Source organism: Carassius carassius, chromosome 36 (genome assembly GCF_963082965.1).
Source record: "Carassius carassius chromosome 36, fCarCar2.1, whole genome shotgun sequence".
NCBI classification, from domain to species: Eukaryota; Metazoa; Chordata; class Actinopteri; order Cypriniformes; family Cyprinidae; genus Carassius; species Carassius carassius.
The window spans coordinates 15,900,306-15,920,901 of record NC_081790.1 but is presented as its reverse complement, the minus strand read 5'-3'; the positions used below and the strand labels follow the sequence as shown (position 1 = coordinate 15,920,901).

General features: G+C 40.0%; 2 protein-coding genes across 6 annotated transcripts; one reads left to right on the top strand and one right to left on the bottom strand.

The window, feature by feature from the left end:
* Positions 1 to 688: 688 nt before the first annotated feature.
* dpp3 (dipeptidyl-peptidase 3) lies at positions 689 to 11,787 on the bottom strand. Of its 2 annotated transcripts, none has more exons than XM_059526491.1 (18): positions 11,682 to 11,787; positions 10,934 to 11,234; positions 10,766 to 10,855; positions 10,533 to 10,670; positions 10,374 to 10,448; positions 8,489 to 8,576; positions 8,226 to 8,359; positions 7,987 to 8,117; positions 7,802 to 7,860; positions 3,302 to 3,496; positions 3,109 to 3,221; positions 2,914 to 3,006; positions 2,679 to 2,741; positions 2,453 to 2,577; positions 2,252 to 2,372; positions 1,985 to 2,164; positions 1,528 to 1,690; positions 689 to 1,406 (listed from the first exon to the last, which is right to left on the bottom strand). In XM_059526491.1, exons 2-18 carry the CDS (start codon positions 11,201 to 11,203, stop codon positions 1,264 to 1,266), a joined length of 2,181 nt encoding a protein of 726 aa, XP_059382474.1. In that variant the 5' UTR covers positions 11,204 to 11,234; positions 11,682 to 11,787; the 3' UTR covers positions 689 to 1,263. The 2 variants fall into 2 exon arrangements, with proteins under 2 accessions (XP_059382474.1, XP_059382475.1); XM_059526492.1 differs by lacking the exon at positions 11,682 to 11,787 and adding an exon at positions 11,409 to 11,521.
* A 322-nt stretch (positions 11,788 to 12,109) lies between these two features.
* Positions 12,110 to 20,002, top strand: hif1al2 (hypoxia inducible factor 1 subunit alpha, like 2). Of its 4 annotated transcripts, XM_059526488.1 has the most exons (16): positions 12,110 to 12,223; positions 13,205 to 13,374; positions 13,845 to 13,970; positions 15,621 to 15,853; positions 15,930 to 16,060; positions 16,139 to 16,223; positions 16,312 to 16,388; positions 16,476 to 16,651; positions 16,747 to 16,853; positions 17,032 to 17,179; positions 17,264 to 17,421; positions 17,502 to 17,575; positions 18,028 to 18,275; positions 18,374 to 18,446; positions 19,210 to 19,327; positions 19,400 to 20,002. In XM_059526488.1, exons 3-16 carry the CDS (start codon positions 13,888 to 13,890, stop codon positions 19,663 to 19,665), a joined length of 1,977 nt encoding a protein of 658 aa, XP_059382471.1. In that variant the 5' UTR covers positions 12,110 to 12,223; positions 13,205 to 13,374; positions 13,845 to 13,887; the 3' UTR covers positions 19,666 to 20,002. The 4 variants fall into 4 exon arrangements, with proteins under 4 accessions (XP_059382471.1, XP_059382472.1, XP_059382470.1 ...); XM_059526489.1 differs by lacking the exons at positions 12,110 to 12,223; positions 13,205 to 13,374; positions 13,845 to 13,970 and adding an exon at positions 13,977 to 14,167 and having other exon boundaries at positions 19,255 to 19,327; XM_059526487.1 differs by lacking the exons at positions 12,110 to 12,223; positions 13,205 to 13,374; positions 13,845 to 13,970 and adding an exon at positions 13,977 to 14,167.
* Positions 20,003 to 20,596: the final 594 nt, after the last annotated feature.

Genomic DNA, 20,596 nt, shown 5'->3' with positions numbered 1-20,596 from the left:
ATTTTGTAAGATGCTAAATCAACCTGTTTACTGTCCATTGCTGGTAATTATTTATTGTGTTTAGCTAGTGTTGTATAATATTAATTATTGAAAATTTGCTTGTTATATTACGTTAAAGCAACCGTATGTAACTTTTTCGGTTTTAAAAATTTGCTAAATGTATATAATGTGCGAGTACAACATAAATTCATCTACCAAACCGCTTTTTTGTCTTATCACAAATCATTACGGTACATTTATCATAAGTGATTATTTTTGGACTATTGTAGCCTGTTCGGTGTCGTCACCGCTGCGGAGTAACACATGCCTGCGTAAATCGCCATAGACATAAACTTGGAGAAGTAGCTCCGGTCAGAATGTTCTTCCGCATGATGCGTGCAGTTCTGTTTATTAACCGCCAAAAGTTTGTGTTGCTTTAATATTCCCCAATATTTAATATTGGTTATTAATGAATGGATTCATTACTCAAACTCTCAGTTCTCAGATTATTATTATTATTTTAGTCTTTTCTAATGAACAATGTATGAGTAGCTAACCAATTATGGAAATATCTAATTTATGAGATGGTAAGTATTGATATATTGGATTTTTAGTCTAATTGTTCATCTTGTATAATGAAAATATTTATATTAAAGGCATGGCACAAATATTTTAATATTTTGAAAGTAAATAATAACAATAAAACACCTTCAGAAATGATTGGTTTTATTTGGTAGGGGCTGTTGGTTTCTGCCATCCACACTGAACACTGACAACATATTTTGAGAAACCACAATTCCTTTAAACCAGTGAAGAATGTTAAGATTTCTTCTATATGACACTGAATCAGCAGATGAACTCTAGACTAGATATGATCCGAAAGTAGCACAGAGTATGTTTCTGTTTTAAAGTAAGCTGAGAAAGTGTGTTACGTGTTGTGATTACATAAGCCCCACCCTCGCACAGCAAGTTCAGTCTTGTCAGCGCTTCCACATGCCTGTGTGGGAAGTGTGGGCTGCGGTCTGAATCCAAGTAGGAACAGAAATTTCTAATTAAAACTCTAATCAGAGTTGCCTTTGTTTAGAAGTGAACAGATAAAATAGAAAGAAGATGAGTGGGGAAAGGTAAAATACTGGATGTGTGTGTGGTTCTTCCTTCCTCCTACGTGTGAAAGGTTTTGTAATCATTACCAGTGCCTTCCTTGTGCACTCTGCAGCCTTTTGTTCATTTCTGAAAGTTGCTGTGGCTCAGTGTGGACTGTGTTTCCAACAGCACTGTATCCTCTCAGCACCAGCAGGAAGAGTCCATGCAGCTCATTTCCAGCAGCTCGGCCTCTACCTTCTCGGCATCGTCTGGGAAGCGTTCGACGAAGGATTGGATGAGTCCTGCAGCGCTGCCTTCATACTCAACCAGCTCCACAGCGTCATCTTCAACAAACAACAGCACTTTATGAACTTTTGTATATGTGTTGCTGTGTTACTATGTCTCTGATCATATGCAAATGGTCACTTTTCGGTACATGGAGTAGGAGGGAGGCTAAACACGAACCTTTGATGTAGGTGTTAGCTTGGACAAACATCTTGCGAGCTTCCTTACGGAGCAGAACCGTCTCTCTGAGGCGCAGGAAATTGTGGGTGCCGTCAGCGGTCACCGCAGAGTAGCCTTCATACAAAGCCCTTCCTCCCTCCACGTCAGCTGTGGACTTGTGCAGCTTTAGAAAAAGAAAACCAGAATACAAACTAAGTGGTGACCCTGAGAAATAAAGTAACACTGGGATAAAGTCACAGTGTGAAAACATAAATTCCTTGAAATAAGACAAACTGAAATAAAACAAATAAACACTTCATTTCCGCTATTTGCCAAGGTAACGTTTTCTCATTTTCATTAGTATATTGAATAGTATATTCAATATAGTATATTATAGTATATTATTTTAATAACAGACAAGTGTATGTGGTGCATTATTCAGTTGCGAGTTCTATTTGAACCCAGTAACAGTCTGTACCTGCAGTTTACAGAGGAACCTCTGGATGGCGCTCTTGCCCACTGTGTGTATCTTGCTGCGGTCGAGTGTTATGACCGCATCTGGCCGTCCGTCTGCCCCCGTACACTCCTTCAGACCAACCAGCCCCTCTCCAGCCTCCAGCAGAACCCGCAAAATCACAAACCGGGCCTGCATGTGTGCCTACGACAGTGAGATATAGGATAGTGTTAAGATCGGAAAAGCATCAATAGCGAAAAACAATGATTTCTGCACATTCCCACATCTCACCTGTCTCCAGCTCTTGCTCTCTGACGTGTAGAACTCCAGCCCCAACAGGCCGGCACGCACCATGTTCAGCCAGTTCACATACACAACCTCCTCTGCATCCTCCCCTTCATGCCCGAAAATACTGCCACACGCACAAATTGCTCAGCATCCATACCTTAATGAGTGAATTCATGCAGAGGTGGCTAAAGTTCAGTGCCTCACCTGAGCACCTGCTTGTTGAGACACAGGTAGAGACCTACACACTCGGCTCGACACTCCTCATAAGACGAGGCAATGGTGGAGAACTTGCTGTCCCACGTCTCGCTACCCTTGTACCAGCTCGAGATCTGAAATCAAAAAGGACCGTTTTGTGACTGTCATCCACGATGTACAGTTTATAAGCAGCATAAAGCACAGTGAAATTTAAAAAAATAATAAAAAACCTCACCGGTTCTCCTGTTTCTGGATTCCGAACAGCAGATTGATCGAAGTTGAATTTTCCCTTATCATCCTGTTTCAATACAAACACATAAAAAGAAACTGTGATACATTTGTACTGTCAGTGTTGATCAATATAATACATCTCTTTGGTGAAAACAAAATTAGATTTCTTCTTATAAAATCTACTTTTTAGTACATAAAGCCCAAAAGTCACACATATACAACAATGACTGCTTCACAACCTGAACAAAGAGCTTCCCGCTGCCATGACCCAGCAGCTCGTGGAGTCCCACCTGCACCTCAAACGAAGGACCCTTCCATTTGATGTACAGGTCCTATGGGAAGAAGCCACAGAGGACGAGTTATTACCACTCTGAGCCTCCGTTACAACATGTTAGATTCATTAGAAGTCCACAGACAGCAGTCTTAAGTCTTACTTTGTCACTCTCCTCAAGGAAGGTGAGCTTGTCTTTTTGTGTGGCATATGCAACTGCCAGCACATTGCCAAGGGACACATTCTTGAAACCTTCTGTCTGTCTGATGTCGTCATCTACAGACAGAGAAATGGTTAAAAAAATGAAACCTGACTGCATTTTGGAAAAAAAGAAAATGTTGGATGAGAGGGCTTACAGTTTGGAATGTTGATTCCTGCAGGGATGCCACTGCCGGCGAAGGTGAGTACATCCAGAGAGGTGAAATCTGGCTTGAGAAAGCGGTCCTTCTCAAACGCTGGAGGCCAAGGCAGCTCTGGTAGTAAGACTTCAGCCGAGCTCACCAACTGAGCAAAGCGAGCGCTCATGGCCTTGTTCACCACAGCAACAAAACCTGATGGAGCAGATGGAGAGTGTGGAGGAGAGAAAGACATTGTGGTCATAATTGGGAATCTACAAATAGTTGTTTTAAGCAATTTGTGTGTCATTTACTCTTTTTCATTACAGTTTTAATAGTTTGGGCTCAGTTTTTATGTTCGGCAAAGCTGCATTTGTTTGTTAAAAATACATAATGATGTGAAATATTACAATTTATAATAATTGTTTTCTATTTTAATGTATTTTAAAATGTCGTTTTATTCCTGTCATGGCAAAGTTCACTTTCCAGAAACATGTAATTGTGCTGCTAAATATTTTTGTGGAAACTGTGATACTTTTTTAAAGTTTTTTAATGTTTATTTTTTAAACATTAAACACATTGTCATTATTGAATAAAATAATTAATAATAATAAAAAAAAGTTTTTCTGATCCCAAACTTTTAACCAGTAGGTTTTTTTTGCATGTTGGGGTTTCCACATGACATTGAACAAAGATCATAAATTAATAATAACAATAAATAAATAGAAGCCATTCTCCTGTATGTATGTACAGTCATGGCCAAAAGTTTTGAGAATTACATAAATATTAGTTTTCAAAAAGTTTGCTGCTAAACTGCTTTTAGATCTTTGTTTCAGTTGTTTCTGTGATGTACTGAAATATAATTACAAGCACTTCATACGTTTCAAAGGCTTTTATCGACAATTACATGAGATTTATGCAAAGAGTCAGTATTTGCGGTGTTGGCCCTTCTTTTTCAGGACCTCTGCAATTCGACTGGGCATGCTCTCAATCAACTTCTGGGCCAAATCCTGACTGATAGCAACCCATTCTTTCATAATCACTTCTTGGAGTTTGTCAGAATTAGTGGGTTTTTGTTTGTCCACCCGCCTCTTCAGGATTGACCACAAGTTCTCAATGGGATTAAGATCTGGGGAGTTTCCAGGCCATGGACCCAAAATTTCAACATTCTGGTCCACGAGCCACTTAGTTATCACTTTTGCCTTATGGCACGGTGCTCCATCGTGCTGGAAAATGCATTGTTAACCACATACTTGACCCCAAAGAACTAGTTAATTATAGACCAATCTCGAATCTCCCTTTTCTGTCCAAGATACTAGAAAAGGTGGTATCCACACAATTATATTCCTTCTTAGAGAAAAATGGTATATGTGAGGATTTCCAGTCAGGATTTAGACCGTATCATAGTACTGAGACTGCTCTTCTTAGAGTTACAAATGATCTGCTCTTATCATCTGATCGTGGGTGTATCTCTCTATTAGTTTTATTGGATCTTAGTGCTGCGTTTGACACAATTGACCACAACATTCTTTTGCATAGACTTGAATACTTTGTTGGCATCAGTGGAAGTGCATTAGCATGGTTTAAATCGTACTTATATGACCGCCATCAGTTCGTAGCAGTGAATGAAGATGTATCCTATCGATCACAAGTGCAGTATGGAGTACCTCAAGGCTCAGTACTAGGGCCGCTACTCTTCACGCTTTATATGTTACCCTTGGGAGATATCATCAGGAAACATGGTGTTAGCTTTCACTGTTATGCTGATGATACTCAGCTCTATATTTCTTCGCAGCCCGGTGAAACACACCAATTTGAAAAACTAATGGATTGCATAGTCGATATAAAAAACTGGATGACGAGTAATTTCTTACTGCTAAATTCTGAAAAAACAGAGGTGTTAATTATAGGACCTAAAAACTCTGCTTGTAATAACCTAGAACACTGTCTAAGACTTGATGGTTGCTCTGTCAATTCTTCGTCATCAGTTGGGAACCTAGGTGTGCTACTTGATCGCAATCTTTCCTTAGAAAGCCACGTTTCTAGCATTTGTAAAACTGCATTTTTCCATCTCAAAAATATATCTAAATTACGGCCTATGCTCTCAATGTCAAATGCAGAAATGTTAATCCATGCATTTATGACCTCAAGGTTAGATTATTGTAATGCTTTATTGGGTGGTTGTTCTGCACGCTTAGTAAACAAACTACAGCTAGTCCAAAATGCAGCAGCAAGAGTTCTTACTAGAACCAGGAAGTATGACCATATTAGCCCGGTCCTGTCAACACTGCACTGGCTCCCTATCAAGCATCGCATAGATTTTAAAATATTGCTTATTACTTATAAAGCCCTGAATGGTTTAGCACCTCAGTATTTGAATGAGCTCCTTTTACATTATAATCCTCTACGTCCGCTACGTTCTCAAAACTCAGGCAATTTGATAATACCTAGAATATCAAAATCAACTGCAGGCGGCAGATCCTTTTCCTATTTGGCGCCCAAACTCTGGAATAACCTACCTAACATTGTTCGGGAGGCAGACACACTCTTGCAGTTTAAATCTAGATTAAAGACCCATCTCTTTAACCTGGCATACACATAACATACTAATATGCTTTTATTATCCAAATCCGTTAAAGGATTTTTAGGCTGCATTAATTAGGTAAACCGGAACCGGAAACACTTCCCATAACAACCTATGTACTTGCTACATCATTAGAAGAATGGCATCTACGCTAATATTTGTCTGTTTCTCTCTTGTTCCGAGGTCACCGTGGCCACCAGATCCAGTCTGTGTCCAGATCAGAGGGTCACTGCAGTCACCCGGATCCAGTACATATCCAGACCAGATGCTGGATCAGCACCTAGAAAGGACCTCTACATCCCTGAAAGACAGCGGAGACCAGGACAACTAGAGCCCCAGATACAGATCCCCTGTAAAGACCTTGTCTCAGAGGAGCACCAGGACAAGACCCCAGGAAACAGATGATTCTTCTGCACAATCTGACTTTGCTGCAGCCTGGAATTGAACTACTGGTTTCGTCTGGTCAGAGGAGAACTGGCCCCCCAACTGAGCCTGGTTTCTCCCAAGGTTTTTTTTCTCCATTCTGTCACCGATGGAGTTTCGGTTCCTTGCCGCTGTCGCCTCTGGCTTGCTTAGTTGGGGTCACTTCATCTACAGCGATGTCGTTGACTTGATTGCAAATAAATGCACAGACACTATTTAACTGAACAGAGATGACATAACTGAATCCAATGATGAACTGCCTTTAACTATCATTTTTGCATTATTGACACTGTTTTCCTAATGAATGTTGTTCAGTTGCTTTGACGCAATGTATTTTGTTTAAAGCGCTATATAAATAAAGGTGACATTGACATTGACATTGTTCTTCACCAAACTATTGTTGAATTGTTGGAAGAAGTTGCTATTGGAGGGTGTTTTGGTACCATTCTTTATTCATGGCTGTGTTTTTGGGCAGAATTGTGAGTGAGCCCACTCCCTTGGATGAGAAGCAACCCCACACATGAATGGTGTCAGGATGCTTTACTGTTGGCATGACACAGGACTGATGGTAGCGCTCACCTTTTCTTCTTCGGACAAGCCTTTTTCCAGAGGCCGCAAACAATCGGAAAGGGGCTTAATCGGAGAATATGACTTTGCCCCAGTCCTCAGCAGTCCATTCACTATACTTTCTGCAGAAGATCAATCTGTCCCTGATGTTTTTTTTGGAGAGAAGTGGCTTCTTTGCTGCCCTTCTTGACACCAGGCCATCTTCCAAAAGTCTTGGCCTCACTGTGCGTGCAGATGCGCTCACACCTGCCTGCTGCCATTCCTGAGCAAGCTCTGCACTGGTGGCACTCCGATCCCGCAGCTGAATCCTCTTTAGGAGACGATCCTGGCGCTTGCTGGACTTTCTTGGACGCCCTGAAGCCTTCTTTACAAGAATTGAACCTCTTTCCTTGAAGTTCTTGATGATCCTATAAATTGTTGATTTAGGTGCAATCTTAGTAGCCACAATATCCTTGCCTGTGAAGCCATTTTTATGCAACGCAATGATGGCTGGACACGTTTCTTTGCAGGTCACCATGGTTAACAATGGAAGAACAATGATTTCAAGCATCACCCTCCTTTTAACATGTCAAGTCTGCCATTCTAACCCAATCTGCCTGACATAATGATCTCCAAGCCTTGTGCTCGTCAACATTCTCACCTGAGTTAACAAGACGATTACTGAAATGATCTCAGCAGGTCCTTTAATGATAGCAATGAAATGCAGTGGAAAGGTTTTTTTGGGATTAAGTTAATTTTCATGGCAAAGAAGGACTATGCAATTCATCTGATCACTCTTCATAACATTCTGGAGTATATGCAAATTGCTATTATAAAAACTTAAGGAGCAACTTTTCCAATTTCCAATATTTATGTAATTCTCAAAACTTTTGACCACGACTGTACTACATAATGTGTTTTTAAATAAGTCTGGGCAAAAAAATGGATATAAAAATATTTGAACTTACCTTCAAATTCACCCCTTGAGCCAAATGGATCTCTGTAGCTCTCAATAAAACCAATGTAACTGTTTAAAAATGAAAACAATACAAAAAAAGAAAATAAGCATAGAATATACAAGCATAGCTCAACAATAAAACCAAACATTTAGGCTTATGTTGAGAATTTGCTCTGTTAAATATAGGTCAGTCACCTCTCCACAATAGGTCCTTTGTCTTTGATCCAATAGCGGGAGCCTTCTTTATGGGCTTCCACTGAGCCACAGGTGAAACTGCGGATGTACTCCTCCAGCATCCTCTTCTGGTTGTCATTGGCTGCATAATCCTAAAACAATTTTTTTTACTCATGCTTTAAAAGGTCATCGATTTCATCTCACACCCAAAAGTACCAGTGAATCAGTGTCTTTGTTTTTTAGGTTGAATGTTGTCATACCTTGGCTTTTTCCAAGTTCTGACACACTTTTTCCATAAGAAAGGCATAATCGCCTTTCTTAACAGAGAACACAGCATCCTCAAATTCATGTTTGCCACAACAAACTTCACTCTTTCCCTCAACAGCACAGTTATCTGCAGAAGGGAGAGAAATAAAGGCAATGAGAAAATAGTCAAGAGAAGGAAAAAATTAAATGAAGAATAATAGATGGAAATGAAAAGTTATTTCTATCAAACTGGATTTAAACTGCTCTGTACACTCACCCTTCTCGGCAGATGCCAAACGCACCTCATAGCACCGTTTCCCATCGATTTCAGTCTTGAACAGACGGGTGTTGTAGGCACTCAGGTTCTGCAAGGATGATTAGGTACTGGTAAATTAGTATACTACAAAGTGCTGCTGTCAGCAAGCAAACAACAAAATAATGGCTCACATGGTAAATGGGCAAAAATATTGTTCAGGGGTTCTCCTCCATACACAGGACAATGGTGACACCAGAACAGAAATATTCATCAATCGGTTTAGCTAAAAATACACCATTATGTAAGACATATGGCTGCACATTAATATATATATATTAATGTGACGAGTGGGGCGGGGCCGAGGGACATGGGAGCGAGGCCGGGGGAGTGATTGGAGATGAACTACACCTGTTCGTCCCACCGGTCTCGAGGCCCATGGAGGAGATGGAAGGATATAAAACTGGAGCGACGACAGTGAAGGACGAGAGAGGACCAGGCCTGGGCTTTTAGTTGTGTTTTGGTTTTTATTTTATGCGCACCAGTCGTCCGTGAGGGGCTGGTGCGCTGTTTTGTGTTTATTTTGTTATTAAAATGTTTTTTTATTGTCCGCCGGTTCCCGCCTCCTTCTTCCGGATGAATATGAAGGTTATATCGTTACAGTGGTGCCGAAGCCCGGGAGAAGGAGGGACGCGCTGCTGAAGATCCCTCGCCGCTGTGGTGAATCCGCGGTGCCATCGAGCTGGCGAGGAGTGTGCCGCCATGGACGCTCGAGGCGGTGGACTGGAGCGAGTTGCCGGGGACGGGCGAGCTCGCTACCGGCCGCCCACGATGTGGAGAGACGGCTGCCGTCCGTGAGGGAGCGGAGGAGTCGGCGCCGTTCGCCAGGTGGCCGGAGCCTGCTGCCTCCGCCGGAACGGGGAGGAGCAGGGAACGGGGGACTCCTGCCGGCTGCCCAAAACCGGAGGAGCCGTCGCCGTCCACCGGGCGGCGGAGGAGTGTCGTGCCGTCCGCCGAGGGCCGTCCAGTGCCACCGCCAGGCACCGCGGAGGAGATCACCCAGCTGGTGGAGGGCCGAGCAGCGGTGCGTCTGGGAACCGGAATTTATTATTTTTTTTTTTTCCTCTCTCCCCTCTCTCGTCTCTGTCGCTCCTCCTTCCATCTCCTTTTCTCTCGCCTCGCCTGTCCTACCCCCAGGTTCCCGCAGGTCTCCGGGAGCGGCCCCCCCGGAGGGAGGGGGGGGGGGGGAGTAGAGCGCAGTCTCGGGAGTACCCCCCGGCCTGCGAGGGGCGATGGGGGTATGTGACGAGTGGGGCGGGGCCGAGGGACATGGGAGCGAGGCCGGGGGAGTGATTGGAGATGAACTACACCTGTTCGTCCCACCGGTCTCGAGGCCCATGGAGGAGATGGAAGGGTATAAAACTGGAGCGACGACAGTGAAGGACGAGAGAGGACCAGGCCTGGGCTTTTAGTTGTGTTTTGGTTTTTATTTTATGCGCACCAGTCGTCCGTGAGGGGCTGGTGCGCTGTTTTGTGTTTATTTTGTTATTAAAATGTTTTTGATTGTCCGCCGGTTCCCGCCTCCTTCTTCCGGATGAATATGAAGGTTGATATCATTACAATTAATAATAATTAATGGAAGCTCAAATGTGTGACCTCCTGGGTTAACCATATTTGATGCTACATTAAATAATTACACTTTCATTGTGGGTGGACTATTCATGATACATAATGTTGCATTTTTGTATTGCAATATATATTTTTACACCCCTAGTTAATACTGAAAATTAACTGATTAATTATTTGTGCAGTTACCACTGTGGCAACCCCTAATGAGAGCAACTGAAGCAGAGAGATAATACTCTATTAGTGTCATATACTACATTAATCTCTCACGTGTGCACTGTACCTTGGAGTCCAGAAATTTCTGGGCAAACTCTGCGTCTTCTAAGCAGCAGTTCCCTGAGAAGTACGCCGAGATCCCCTAAGAGAAAGGCATTATTAGATAAAACACCAACCCGAGACTGAGCTGTCCAAAAGTCAGTTTGCATGATTTTATTTATTTTACCTTCTCACCCAGGCCGAGCTGTTTCTGCTTGTCTTCCAGGGAGTAGAGGGACTCACAGCAGCAGCCCCACAGTCTCTCCATGTCACCGGGGCTCTGTTTAAAGGCCAGACTCTCCCACACCAGAGCCTTGAACTTCTCCTGCACATTAAAATAAGCAGAATTATCATCAAACACTAAAACCTTTGGAATTTTTATATTAAATTCTGATAGAGCACACGTGGGACATATTTGACCTTTGGTAGGTTGGGGATGAATTTGGTGTCCCCGAATGACTTGTAGTTCCCCATGTTTGCATAAAGCCCAGCAGCATATACGAGAAAGGCCTGGAAACAGACATTACATTGTTATGACAATGAACATAGCAGTGATGTTAACTTTGGTGTTGGTAACAGGTTCTTCACCTGATACTCCTCTGCGCTCAGTCCAGCTGCAGTCGTTGCTGTCTCCAGCTGCTGTGGCGCTTGAGCACGGAACATTTTTTGCAGCAGTACGTAGATGTTGGCAGACTCGGGAGACGTCTGAATCAGCACGATCAGGCCACCGTACCAGGACGCCCGAGAGAGGTAGTGTGCATACAGTTGCTCTTTGGGAGACAAGAGCTTGAAAGCTTCCCGGCAGTCCAGAGCAGAGATCCCGATGTCATTTGGGAGGTAATACTGAGAATCCACCATTTCAGACTTTAGGCAGCTGGATCGCTATCAACTGAAAATTCACAACAACAAAAACTCAGACACTTATTGAATATCTCACTATGCAAAAGCAGAAAATAACCTGATTATTATTGGTGATTCACATATAAACTCTACATACACAGCTAACACAAGCCAGTAACGTTAGCGGAGTAGATACTTTTAATATTTCAAAATGTAAACATACACAGTCAGAAGTGTGGCTTATAAGGCTGAAAGGTGAATCAGCACCGATACAAAGAGAGTTTCTCTTTCACTTCTGGGACTTGAGCTAATACTGTTAGCACACTTGACAGTGCAGGAAATCAGACAATGAAATCCCGTTCATCTGTACGTTACCATGCAAACATATGAGCGATAATTCACTATCCGCTTATATTATCATATATAATAGCGAAAGTAGGGTTTCTCTTTAAGCGATAACCAAGATATTATTAACAACATATTATATAACTTCTACCTGAATTGTGCGTTTAGTCCTGTCAAAATGAGCACAAGCTTCCGAATATACTTCCGTTACTCATTCAATTGAATGACCCGCCCCTCAGCCAATCAGACGACGGAAAAGATAATTGACTGGCGTGAGAACCAATAGGAACAGCAGGTGAAAAGATTTCTGGTCGCAAATGAAATAGTAGTTTTGTCAAAAGCAAATTTAGGAGGGGATTTTTTTGTTTGTGTTTGTGTAAAAATGTTAACATTCAAATGTAAGTTTAATATAAAGAAAGCATCGATAAAGATGATTTCTGGCATTAGTGGACTGGACTTTTTGCTAATGTTGTTGAAATGAACGTTTATTGTTTATCACTTGAGTAGCCTATACTTAAGTGGAATTCATTTCCCAGCACTCTAAAATAAACTTTCTGTCAACAGGAAATTGTCTATTTGCATGTTCTGAACAGCATCTGGACCACCCAGGATCATGTGTTTGTTGTGCAGCTCTGGGTTTGATTTCTCGACAGTCGCAGATGGGAACAGGTCAACATGCCTGCTTTTTGTAAGGTGTGAAATAGTCCAGCCCAAAATTGTAATAGTTAAAAGTAAATCCATTACAAATCAATCAGTCAGTAAATTTATCGTTTAAACCATTAACTATTTCTCTACAGTCAGTCAAGTAAATAAACTTAGTGATAAACAAGTAGTATTTTTTACACAAGTGTGAAATACTTTTTGGAATAAAATTTTTGCCCAACTATTTTTATAGTATTTTATCTTAAAAACTGAGCATAACTCCCAAACATTCAAATCAGCGCAGTGTTTATTCCGGCTCTGGAAGTTTGGCACACTTTTCAAGGGTGGGAATGGTAATCAATGTGGAGTCCGGGGCTCCGGGCATCAAGATGATCCCAGTGGCGCCAGATGAGAAGATAGTAAGCTCTTTTTTGGAGTTCTGAACGGGTCAAGCACCTGCAGATGAACCGTCCCTGGCTTTATTACACATTGCACTGGCCTCAGCTTTTCTCCTTTCTTGGTTGGCTGATCTCAGAGAGATGCAATGCCAAATGCAAAACTTTTAATAAAATGTAGTTTTTCTTTTTCTGTTTATATAGATAATGTACATGTGTTTAAAATGAATATAAGCAGATTAAAGAGTGAAAAAATATTGATTTAGATGGTGGTGTTGTGTAAAAAACAAAACACAAAAGAATTGTTTTGTAGACTTTACATCCATATATATTTAATAAGTAGTCTCACCAGCGTGTGTTATCTCAGCCAACAAAGATGTGGTTTAGCGCAAGCCAATCACAGAAAGCAAATGTCAATAAATCACATAGATCCAACAGGTCACTGGCACGGCACGTTGATTGCTGCCTGTGTGTTCATTCTCTTTAATAGAGGAGGAGAACAGAGCAAGGAAATTATTCCTTTTCCCGTTTTTACATTTGATTTGAATTTCTTTACAGATGCCTGTGATTCCAGCATTGTTCTGTGCCACCCAAAATTTGCTTTGATCAAAAACAGATGCATGTTTCTGCATTTCAGAGATAAAGTGAAGTGGGACAGATGTGAAAATGAAGATCTCCTCTGCAGTGATACCACCTATGAAATGTATCCTTACAGATATGTTTGGGTTTTGCACAATGGACTACTATTACAAGCCCAGACTCAAACATGCCTTTCAGCGATCCACGTGGGGAATGGCTAACTTTAAGGTAATGTTTCAAGCATATTGAGGCAACAGATTTGTTCGTTTTGTCATTTGATTTGGGTGTTAAAACTACTTACTCTTTGCTTCATCTGTTCACTAGATTTTAAATGGCGCTACTTGCAAAATGTGATTTTCATTTTTAAATATTTACTATGATCTCTGCATTAATTTTTGTGCTTTGTTTGAATTACTGGATTATGTAATGTGTTGGTCTGTAGCCAGTGCCACAACCTCTTGACACTATCTGTATTTGTATAGTGGCAATTATGTCTTTATCTTAGTTACCTCAAGTTCACAGGAAATAAGAAAATATTATTTTTATTTCATTGCTATAAATTAATGTAGAATGTACACTCTTTTTTAAACTGGTTGTACTTTTTCTGGAATCCGGAGTGGCGGTTATTATTCAAAACCAAATGATTATCTACAAGATCTGAGTTCTCAGAAAAGTAAAAGACCATCTTGTTTTGACAGATGTAAACCTATGGGTGATTAATGGCTAACTGTCACATGGAACATGAGGGGAGGGTCTAAAGGCCTCTACAGAGAATGTGGTTATAAACATGAACATGCCCAGATATTACTCTCATCCAGTTATCTGTGAGTATGTCAGTTGGTCATTTTTTTGAACATACATCGCCTGGTAACATGCCTGACATGAACACATGATCACTTTGAGTCATCTTACAATTTAAAATGACTTCAAAACATTTGGAAACGGTTAGGGATCAACGGAGTGACGAGTGCCATGGAAAAGCTAGAAGAAAGCATATATTCATTGAGCGGAAGAAAAGGAGGTGAGTACAACAACTAAACCTAGTTAATAATAGTCACATGGAAATACAAAACAAATACTGTCTGCCATTGTTTGAAATATCATTCATTGCTGATTCCATTGAAGCTGCATTTACAATGATATATAAACAGTGCCACTGAATGCATTAGAAATATTCTGAGGATCTGGGACAAAACAAACATACTAAATGATTTAAATTACATTTGAACTCAATTTAATCAGAAGAAAATAAAAACAAAAAAAATGCTTAAATTGGGAACTTTCCGGTGGCATGCAAATCCTTGCTATCGTGCCTTTTAGTATGTTTGCAAATGACTAAAATATTCAGATAATGCCCAAACAGCAAATCAGCCATTTGCAAAAAAGCACTATGCAAAAGTTATTTTTACCAAAAACTAAACCTAGTCCATGAGAAATGCAAATATTTTTCTACAAAACAAATATTGCATGTAGACACTCTATACATTTTGATTCTGCTGTGTGGAAAGATATAGCAAATAACTGAACGAATAAGACGTTGTTTGAAATATCATCCATTGCTTATTCCACTGAAGATGAATTTACAATTAATTATTTTTTTGTGAATAGTGCCAGTACATTCTTCAGAACTAAACGGAGAAGCTGGGAGCAAATGCACATATATTACATTTTATTTTTAACAAATTTGACTGCTTTTAATTGTTAGTCAAAAATTGTTATTAGGGGGAAACAAGCATTTTTATCAAATACATTTACATTTTTCTATTAACATGCTTTTTTCATACTAGTGCCATTTTGCAATGCCTAAAATATTCAGACTCAAACAACAAAATGGGTATTTGCAAAAAGGCATGATACGGAGGAATGTTGACAATTATTTGCATGCCACCATATCTTCCCTAACTATTTTTTATATAAAAAAGTCCCTTCAGTTTTAAGAAATTTCTGTTATTCTTGTTAAATAATTTTATAGATTAATGATGCTAAAATCAGCAGTTGTTTTACCTTTATTTGTTTATATTTTCAGGCAAAAAAAAAAGAAAGAAAGATTTTAAAAAGTGAATGTAAAAAGCATTTCAATGCACGTGGGGATGTATTCTCAGAAGGCATGACATTGTATCAGAAGCTGCAGGCATCTACGCTTGGCAGTGATAAGCCAAAGTGACGCAGTCATGACGTCTCTTTTTCCATCAGTACTGGTGCTGCCCTCTGTCTGCAGAATCTTCCGTTCTCTGAATGACGCTAGTAAAGAATCAGGCCAACAGCAGCATGCACATACAACCAAAACAATGGCATTAAAAGTATTTGCATCTTTATGGGAAGACTAGTCCATGAAACATTTAAATGCAAATGTTGTTGTACACAATGCATCTATGCATTCTAAATCTGTCATGCTGAAATAAATAGCAAAGAACTGATACAGCAAAACTACTTAATCTTTTCTGGTTATTCAAATTCTCTAACTTTAAATACAGGGTTTGCACAGAATGGAGAAAAGCACATTCCCGTTTGGCAGCACAGAGCAGGAGGAGAAAGGAGAGTCAGCTGTTCAAGGAGTTAACTGCTCTTCTGCCTCTGGACACCAGTATGGATGGTCAGCGAGACAAAGCTTCAGTCATACGTCTCACAGTCGCTTACCTGCACTTGAGGGATCTTATGAACACCTGTGCACTGTCCATGATGACAAAGTCCTCTCCTCCTTCACCAGGTAGAAAGAGAATGGGGTTAAAAATAGAAAAGGGGTCAAAAGAAAGCAAGTTTTCTAAAGGCTGTTGTGATTGTAGGAGTATCGGCTAAATCTCATGAAAGGGAGTTGCTAGATTCTGCCTTCGGAGGGTTTGTGGTTTTGTTGTCTTTGAATGGCAAGGTCATCTTCACCACTAAGGGCATAACTACACACACTGGAATTAACCAGGTGATAACACTAAAACGAAATGAATTGCATGTAATTTTACTGCCACTTTTAGGTAATCTCAGATGCTTTTTCTTCTAGATGGATTTGATCGGAAGGAGTTTGTTGGAGTTCTTGCATCCATGTGATCAGATGGAGGTCAAAGACCTTCTCACGAGACTGATCGGTGAGTGCATCTTGCTGAAAAGACGCAAAACTCTGACCTCAAATTTCATATATTTGTGCCATCTGGTTTACAATCAGGAATATTTCAGGCAACCGAGGACAGCAAGAATGTGAGGTGTTCCTCCGAATTAAAAGTGTGATGAACCAGAAACTGACTCCTTGGAAAGTAAGAATCTACTGTTGTCTTTCCGTTATTCCCAAAAAGAGCACACAATCTTCATTGTTTTCACATCTTTGCTTTCGCTGTCTGAAGATTATTCAGTGTACTGGAAAGAAAAAGTCATCTTCCACACCTGGATCCAGTTGTCTAGTCCTTCAATGCAGGGTTCTGCCCATGCAAGACATCACTGAACTGAATGCAGCACTGAATATAAGTACATTCATGAGCGTACACAGCCCAGACATGAAGTTCACCTACTGCCACTCAAGGTATGAGCTTATATATGCATCTTACAAGTGCAAAAAGCTAAATGTTTTCACCCTCTTTGGGCCTTCTTTATATCTGAAGCTCTTTTTTGGTTTAGGGTTGTGAAGTTGACTGGCTTTCATGACACAGAGCTGTTGGGCCAATCTGTGTACCAGTACTATCATCCATCTGACTGCCAGAAAATCCATAAGGCACACGTTTACTGTAAGAGGGATATCTTGTCATCTGTTTTCTGCTTTGTATTTCCTAAGTAGCGTGTTTTATCGTGGCTTATGTGTTTAAAAAAACACTCAATGTCATTCGAAACCCATATGACCTTGCTTTTTCAAAGATATTGCAAATCTTATGAAGTCAAGATTTTTGTTTTTATTTTATTGCACAGTGTTTTCCAAGGGTCAGGTGTCGACTGGTAAATATCGGCTGCTGCACGGACATGGTGGCTATGTGTGGGCAGAAACAGACGCGTCATTGGTGTGCAACAGTCGTACTGGTGTGCCAGAGAGTGTCGTCTGCATCAATTACATTCTTAGGTTAGAAAATTAGCACTTGCAATGCCAAGGTAAAGGGTTCATTTTCAAGGAAGTGTGATTTTTGTCAAATTTGTACTATTGTAGTGGAGTGAAGCAGCCCGATTTGACATATTTGCTGAAGCAGACAGAACAACTTCTGAAACCACGTGACTCCCTTCTTAAAGAATCCCATCCTGCCGCTTTTCCACTTGTCGCCAAATCAGATGAGTGCAATAGTCCAACAACAGCTTTAAACCAAAGAGGTAAAATTAACGTGAAAATATGACAGGATATGGCGTTTCAAATATTAAAACCATAATAATGAATTTTGTTTTTTTCTCAGAAAGTGACATGCAGGAAGTTCATGACTGTACAGAGATCACACATAACACAGAAGAGTGCTGCAATTTCAATTGCGTGAGTACTTGTGGTATCAGATGCCAATACCATAGTATTATAGAAATAAACCATGGGACTGAATTATTACTGTACTCATAGACCAAACAGATTTACGCTGCTGTTCAAATATTGGGCAGTGTAAGATACTTTAATGTTACAAAAAGGCTCTTTTATTTGATTAAAAATACAGTAAGAACGGTAATATTGTACAATTATTTCAACGTAAAATAACTTTTTTTCTTTTGAATATTTCTATGTAATTTTATATATAAAATGTCATCTATTTCTGTGGCAAATCTGAATTTTCATCAGCCTTTGCTCCAGTCTTTAGTGTCACGATCCTTTCTAATATGCTGATTTAGTGCTCAAGAACCATTTATTACTATTATCAGTTTTTAAAACAGTCAGTAACACATATTGACCCTTACATATTTATGAAAAACCTTCCTGTGTGCTGTGCTTTACTGTAGGATCTGTGTGAGTTAGACTTGGACAGTCTGGCTCCATACATTCCAATGCACGGAGAAGACTTCTTGTTAACTCCCGTTTTCGAGGGGACAGAGGGCAGCGCTGAACTAAATATGTGTGGATCATCATTCAATAGTCCACATCAAAAACTGGACCCTCGGCTGCAAAATTCAGAGGGAACAGTCTTTCATCCTTTAAAGAGACTTAAACATACCAAACAAAGTTTCAGTCATTATTTTTTCACAAACAGGTGTGTCTAATAAGAAAGGTAATTTCCTATTTTACAGTAATGCTTCTTTATGCATTTTGCAAACCATTAACAAACACTATATGTTTATTTTGTTGTAGAAACAACGATACTGACCTGATATCAACACAGCAGTGGAATGAGAGTCTAGATCTTGTGAACAGAAATTCAAAGGTACTCTGCACATGTGCATACACAATATCTTTATATTACAGTTCTGTAACACTTCTGCTCCTCCAATTTAATTGGCCTGTTGTACTGTCAATTGATTCAGCAGAGACTTTATGGAACTATTTCCCAAACTGTACAAAATAAATCCAAAGTTCTGTCGTGAAACTCTAGATGGCACAGTCTGATAGGTCTAACTCAGTCTGACATAAGGACATCTTTATTACATCCCGCAGCTGATTGGTTCTTTTTGTATTATCAACCAATGAGCTTGCTGCTCAACATTCAAAGTAGCAGTTGCAGAGCATTTTAGAAACCATCCACCATCCCCAGCTCCACCTGTATAGATCCTCTACGGGATGATTTCCTGTATGCTATGTATTGGGGTTTTCATATATGTTATAGGTGGAGCAGCAGTATTTCTTACACGTTCACAGCAGAATGTTGTGGATGTACTGAAAGTAGCAAGTCTCTGTACTTGCTCTTCCGCCACAGCAGAAGCATCAGCATAGCAGATCTATTCCGAAGAGACCAAACACATTAACATTGTCATGTACTTTACCATGCCAAACACTCAAGAGAGTTGTCATGATAGAGCTAGCAAAACGGTGTCTAAAATGTCTATATATATATATATATGAATGATAAAATTCAATATTGACTTAAATATTAAATATTTAAAGAGTATTTTGGAGGTGAACAAGCCCTGAAAATACATTGGAAATACAATAATTTGTCATTAAGTAACTGGACTCATTTCCTCTTCCAGGTTTATAATTATAAACAGCATAATTATCAACTCTTCTCTACTCAGAGTGAGACATATCTTTGGAGGGAGGATGCACTTAAAGTTTTGCAACATCCCAACAGAACACACTGGAGTTTTGGTAAGAGATTGGTTCCAGACTATGCTTTCTCAAATTACATTTCTGGTTTTACATTTTCCGCTTTTCTTCTAGATGGATCAACACCAAGGCCACATGGCGGAGACCCAAATACTCTTGGAATTAAGTTCAGATCGCTTCCAGAGAATCCTAGGTGCCAGTCTCAGAACAGAAGATACCGTGCTGATGTAAAAGCGCTCCCAGAACCATTGACTCTGCCTGTGCTGAGCGGCTGGGAGTGTGAGGTCAACGCGCCTCTTGACCCCACATCATATTTGCTCCAAGGGACAGAAATTATAGCTGTTTTGGACCAAGTGGCCTCAAGTGTGCCTTGGTGCTGATAAAAAAAAAACAAAATGCAACACTAACAATGTGCATTGGAATACAATTTATCACTTACATGCAATTGGTCTTTAATGCATCTTTATAATAACAGCACTTGCCAGTAGTCAACACCAGCAAGCATTGCCTTAAGAGTACATAACTAAAACCTGTGTGATTGTGGTAAAGTCTGTAAAAAATTTTAATCTAATATTAGGCTTTTGCACTTCTTTCAGAGGTTACAGTGTTAAGGCCCATCTTCTGCCATTGCTGTGTTGCATTTCAAAATATTCTAGAAACCTTTATGAAAAAACAAGGATTTAATGTTTGCACTGTCACACATGTCTCGATTCACTATTTTTTGTCTTCTATTATTTTTTTTTTACTTTTAAAACTTTTTAATATGACGTCAGAGTGTGTTTGGCGCTCTTAATTGTTCCCGTTACATCTGGTTTCAATTTTATTACATGGTATATTATTAATATACCAACTAATAGTACATAGTAGTTTCATGCTAATCTAATAAAGTTTTAAAGTTGTGTTCTTACGGAGCGTCATCTGAATGGTGTGCACTCACATGAGATTAAGACTTTACTCATCATTTTCCATAAAAAGTGTTTTAATTCTACATAGTGCAGGTCAAATGTGTTTCGTCATGTTGAAATGACACCGTTGAACGCCTTTTTAGATAGACAATTAAAGTTCTTTTCTAGTGGACACAATGAGAGAATCAGCACCTGCAGGGTCAAAAAGAATCAGAAAAGGTTTGAAGCTTGTTTTTCTGTTGGACAGCAAATTCTCTGTGTAGTCCACTGTCTAAAACTCACTAGTATCAATTGAGTAAAACTCATTGTTAAATGGTTAAATGGCAATGCAGCATCTAATACCATTGTGATATTGGTACTTACAGTACTGGTAGGGCCAAAAACAGTGGTGCAAATGCCAGCTAAA